The sequence below is a fragment of the Centruroides sculpturatus genome, unplaced genomic scaffold (assembly GCF_000671375.1).
Source record: "Centruroides sculpturatus isolate CEXI.00-Female unplaced genomic scaffold, Cexi_2.0 scaffold1210, whole genome shotgun sequence".
NCBI lineage: Eukaryota > Metazoa > Arthropoda > Arachnida > Scorpiones > Buthidae > Centruroides > Centruroides sculpturatus.
Genome location: NW_019385416.1, coordinates 255,438 through 261,323, shown reverse-complemented (window position 1 = coordinate 261,323; position 5,886 = coordinate 255,438). Strand labels below are relative to the sequence as shown.

Genomic DNA, 5,886 nt, shown 5'->3' with positions numbered 1-5,886 from the left:
TGTATATCACACTTTTAGCAATACAGTCGGTGCCGGTCATCTATTAACTGCTTTCGGGGGAAAAGATTCGATTTGAAATAACGTGAATCCCGGTTTGTATCGAAAGTTTGTATATAGTTAATTATGGCCTCCTGACCCTAATATTTTTAAATCTCGTTTTGAAGTTCATATATCTAACAATATCCATTCTCGAGATTGAGGAAAGACGGACAGACGAATGACAATAAGCCTTTATAGGTCTACATATTTTTCAGATTACAGCCCAATAACATAGAAATTATTATATATTGTTCATACAAGAATTTATAGTTGTGTGAGATGAACAAAAACAAACACGATTAAATTTCCATGACATATAAAATTATTTATTTCTAATTACAGAAATTAAAATTGATCACAATGCTAGAATATGACCGAATTAAAGTGATTATAATTCAATTTTTATCATCTGATGACGTCGGTTTCCTCTTTTTCTTGACAATTACTTTCGTTTTCTTGGCTCGATTTGCTCGATCAGTCGATTGATCTTCTTGTTGGACTTGGCTTTGGTCTAAGGATTGTTCGCCCTGAATTTCTTGCTCGATGCTCTTCACTGGTGTCTTCTTTTGCATGACTCTAATGGGCAATTTTGTCCTCTTCTTGACTCGAGTAGGCGATTGAGTTTCTTCTTCGTCTTGTGTAGGTAATTGTGCACCTCCTTTGGACTTTAAGCCCAAGGAAGACATTCGCTGTTTGATGTTTTCAATTGGCGATCGCTTTTCTTCTTTAGATTTCTGTTGCGATTTGACTACCTTTTTCTTTTGTATTGTCGTTAGAACGTCTTCGGTGTCCTTCGGTTTCGATTTTCCGGGAAGATATAGCAAAGCTACAATTATTAGTACAATGAAAGGCAATGGTGACATATAGTACCATAAACTGTAACTTTTCTTCGAAGCGCAGTACCCGTCACTGTCGAAATAATCACATATGAATAAAATTATATGGTAAAATAAAAGTAATTAAGATCACGTACCTCGTGCAAATTCCAAAATTCTTATCGCAATGCGATCCGTCTGCTTTTACGTATACTTGATGATTGGACGGAACGTAACCGAGCGACTCGGCACTTTGACAGATTTTAGGTTTACTTTCGCAACAAACGTGACATTCCCATTTTAGAGGCAAACAATCGCAACTTTTTAGCTTATTGTCTTCGCAGACGTTGCTGATGCATTTTCCGGAACGACAAGTTTTGGCTGTTCCTAAACAAGGTGTTTGGTCTGGCTCCAGTGTCAACGGACAAAATGGCGACTTTATACTACATACATTGGAAGTGTTGTAACACGGTACGTTGCTGAAACACTTTACGCCTCCACGCGTATTCATTCTGCAATTCAAATCGCAACATTCGTCTGTAGCGGGAGAACAGTCCTTTTCTTCTTGAATCGTGCATGGTAATGGAGAGTTTCTAGACGTACAGCACGTCTTCTCTATGTCACATTGACCGGTAGAATCATCGCAATCGCAGGATTCCCCTTCCTCCACAATTCCGTTTCCACACACTGATCTTTGCAGTGTCTTCAGGCAGAAATCTATTTCTAAAAATAAATAAATAAATAAATGTAAAATTACACAAATTTCAATGGTACAATTAAAAAGCAATTACTACTATTGACGGTTACCAAAGTTCGGAATAAATGCTGAGCAACGCAAACAGCGATGCATGGAAATAATATGATAAGACCAGCGATTTGGGAGTCACTTAAGTTCATGACCGTATTTAATTTTACCAAAATGTTGTAGTACGCCGATTCCATGGTAAGCATAAAATCAAAAATCTCATGTTTAACAGAATGTTTAGGGGGTCATTATTAAATATAAATAGAAAAAAGGAACCAACGAGCTAGAATATAAATCCTTCTAAGTGGTAATAAGGAACTAATAATTGTGGAAAATGGAAGAAGTGTTGCATTTGCCCATTAAAAAATAGACAAATAAAATACGCTAGTAAGTAAAAGAAACTGATATGTAGAAACTGCATCATTAGGAAGTGTACACGGTATGCATCATTGTTAAGCCCTACCTCTGTCGAGATAGACACATGACAACCCTCTATCTCCCCGCATCTTTAATATTAAGGAGTATGATGTTTTTAAATAATAATAAGGAACAGTAATGCTTCTTATACACAAGCTATCGTGCCAAATTTCGTTTCTTATACAGGCCAACACACACACATACACGAAATATTTTTTTTTTTTTTTTGGATTTAGCTCAAAGTTCAAAGTTTTGGGCTGGGCGACAATATGAAGATTTATAAATAATAAAAAAAAAACCTCCAAGGGTCCAATGCTTTCCCTTATTATGTATATATAACAGCCGGGAAAGTAAAATTAAGAATTTTTAACTTGTCGATACTTAGGGTCATTTTAACTTACACCATTTCAGACTGGTATTAAAAACTCTTCCTTTCCTTTGCACATTTTTACACAACGAGTTAGAATATTCTAGCTCGTTGCCTTTACACAACACAAACGTCACGCCTTTTGACTAAAAGCAAAATGGCGGATTTCTATTTAATTTTCTTCTAACGTGACGTCGCTATACTCACTCTATGTAGTATATTCTAACTCGTTGGCGCGAACTTCGATACAAAATTTGGTTGTGGAGTAACGTACCGGACGGACGTTCGTTCAAGTGATCCTATCAAGGTGATCTTCTATGTATTATTAATGTAAAGAATGCTTCTGTTTCGATTAATAAAGTACTTGGTTCTTGTATTCGTGTGGTCACATCATCGTACGTAAGTATAACCTACCGTTACAACTACAGTAAATAAACTATTGAATGGTGGTGAAAAATTCTCATTATCGAAACCATTAATGAGATTAAAATATAGTTTGTGGCAAAAATATTCGATGCAGCTTAAAGCTGGCATGTGACCGAGTGGCTTAAACCAACGAACACTAGTATTTGGACGCGGGTTCGCATATGAATAACGGGCGAGATTTTAAGTATTCCGAGTTTTCTTCACCTTCCTAACATCTAAATAGAAACTAATTTTCTATAGAAAGTCCTCTTAGGAGGCACCTTTCTCGGCAAATTGCCCGGACGTTGCGTTGCCATATCACACGAAACAAATAAACCAACTAAAGTTAGGTCTTTGCAATTTTAATTATAACAGCTAATATCATCTTAATTCGATAATAACGGTTCATCTGAATGAAATGTAATATTTTTGCCTATTGTATGCATTATATTTCCAAATTCAGAAACGGCTTAAATACACGATATCGAATATGAATTGTAAGAGTGGTAACATAAGTAAATTTTCCAACAGCACCTTTATAAATCTCTCGGCAATATTATTCACTTTAATAGTTAAAATGTAACGAAAGAATTTTCAAAATTTATCGCATTTCTTTCAACAATTAATGATTTGATAGAAATTGTTAACACAATAAACGTAATTCAATTGACCTTACCTTTACTTTGTAAGTATTGTCGGATTTTTCTCTTGCAATATGGAGAAAATTTCAAATTGCTCGAAGTTGCCCAAAGGGGAATGTCGGGATGCATGATGTTGGTATCATTTAGTTTACAATTTTCAGGATCGTGCGGGCAACCAAATGCGTGTCCTAATTGGTGAAGTACATTGGCGGCTACTTCAACTTTTGGCAATAGAAATCCATGTTCTATATCCGTAACGAAACCCACATTATTCATTATCTTGGCATCTTCAGGCCCTACATGGGAACATATTCCTCCTCTCTTTCTCACTTTTCCAACCGAATACGTCGATTCGGTCCCGAAATCCCTATGACAAAAGCAGATCAGCATGCAATAGGGATGAGAATATCGAGTTAAATGATCTAAATACGTCGTATGAGTGTAGCTTGTATTTGGCCGAAAAGGATAGTTAGGACTGTTTTCATCTCCGAAAACTGTAACTTTTTCCACATTAAACCCTATATTATCAGGAATTCCATCTTGGTCTATGTCTAAATTTTTAAAGACGTAATTTGCGTTCATGACGTAGAACATCATCTGTGCCACTACTCTGGTGCTGTCAGAACCCATTCTTGTAAGATACGTGTAGTCAGCCAAGAGTTCTAAGGAACAACTTCTTCTATTGCTACAAAATAAACCATATAATCAATTTTAAATATGCTCGTGTGGCACGTAATAAATGTATGCAAGCCTTACCTTTTAGTATTCTTGACATTTAATATATTTTCCATCAGTTTTGCGTGATTGCAATCGGTTCTTCCTGATTCGGTATCATTCGTTACTTCGTTGCAGATGAAATTTCTATTGCGCCGTACAAATTTGTATTCAACTTTTTTCAAATCGTATACTATAAATTTTATGGAATGACTCACTAAAGCATAATCAGAATACCGTTCGACATAGTAAACGTCGTTGAGGATTTGTATTCTTCCGGTAAACTGATTATCGTAGAAATATCCAAATAAGCCTTTACCTTCTACAAAGAACAATCTGTGAAAGTTTTTCAGGTGAGACTTTTGTATTTTCCTCCCTTTGCACAGGTAGACTTTCGTCGCAGCCGAAAAGATGGTAGAGTTTCTACTGACTCGAAATTCCTTTTTTTTCAATAACGGCGTAGGGAAAACAACAAAGATTTCCCCGTTGCCAAGTGGAAAATATTCTACCTTTATCGTTTTGTATTCTTTTATTTTGTATATATTTTCATATCTGGCTCGGCTGTAAACATTCACCAGAGTTATTATCCCTATTTTCATTAATACGTTAAGCAAATACATTTTCACCTCGAAGATATTCGAATTAAACATTCTTATCAATGTTTTCGTTCCATTATTTAAATTGAATTTAAATTCTTTTTTAAATAACCGTTGTTTATAAATTTTAACCGATTGAATTATTTTAAATATACTATCAACGACCACTATAATTTAAAAAAATTCTAGGCCTGTAAATCCCAATTTTCGTTAGTCTGTCGGTCTGTCCTTTCTTAATCTCGAGAAGGGAGTTCGATAGACGAAATATGAGATAAGAGGTGGAAACCGCACGTGGAGGAGGACCAGATTAACTATATAAGTACGTCCGATATCAAGCGGAAATTCGTGTATAAGAAGTACTATATTATGCATTCATAGTAATTTTAATTACACGACGCCATTTTTTTTCTTTCTTGATCTCGACCCATCCCCAGATTTTTCATTTATGGACTCGGGACACGTTCAAACGTCGAGAAATGCAAAAACATTCGGGGTTTTCCTGTATGTACGGATATTAGTGTATGGGGGGTCACGATTTTGTTCACCCGTTTGAAGCTTAATAACTCCTGTATCTTCTGTCGAAAATTTCTAAAATTTTGCAGGGAGGTTCGTGTGTTAGGGAGGTTAATGCTGTTAAATTTTGGAGGTTAAAGGTCGAGGGGTTGGGGAGATAGACGGAGTCACGTGTCGTGTCTCCAGTGGAGTCTGGCTTAAATGACGATTTTTCTCGTTAGTATTTACAATTCTTTTTTAAATATAAAATCCATCCTTACCTAAAAATTAAGCTTTTTGCCGATTTTTAGTAATTAATTAATATAAAAAGTTTTTTCAAATAAAATCTCGTAACAGATGGCGCCACACCCAATTTTAAATTCTTTTTCCGGAAAAGTTACGCAACTCATTGCTGAATTTTTTAATCACTTTTTTCCCTCAATGTATCGTAGATAATTATACATTATTATGTAAATATTTTTGTAGCGAAATGTGTGAATTTGCAAGTTATAAGTTCCAAAGATATTAAAGAAAATTATTTATTCTTAATGGTCGAATAATTTCAGATATTTCAGCAGAATTCTTCTATCTTTTCTCCTAATGACATCCTCTTAATGTACCAGAAATTCGTGACGTTACATTAAGATTACGATCC

At 35.2% G+C, this 5,886-nt stretch overlaps 1 protein-coding gene across 1 annotated transcript; it reads right to left on the bottom strand.

Annotated features, from left to right (window-relative positions):
* Positions 1–189: 189 nt before the first annotated feature.
* Positions 190–4,804, bottom strand: LOC111638761 (disintegrin and metalloproteinase domain-containing protein 10-like). The gene is made up of 5 exons (XM_023384514.1): positions 4,463–4,804; positions 4,186–4,336; positions 3,465–4,114; positions 1,013–1,577; positions 190–948 (listed from the first exon to the last, which is right to left on the bottom strand). Exons 1-5 carry the CDS (start codon positions 4,791–4,793, stop codon positions 435–437), a joined length of 2,211 nt encoding a protein of 736 aa, XP_023240282.1. The 5' UTR covers positions 4,794–4,804; the 3' UTR covers positions 190–434.
* Between the last annotated feature and the right edge of the window lie 1,082 nt (positions 4,805–5,886).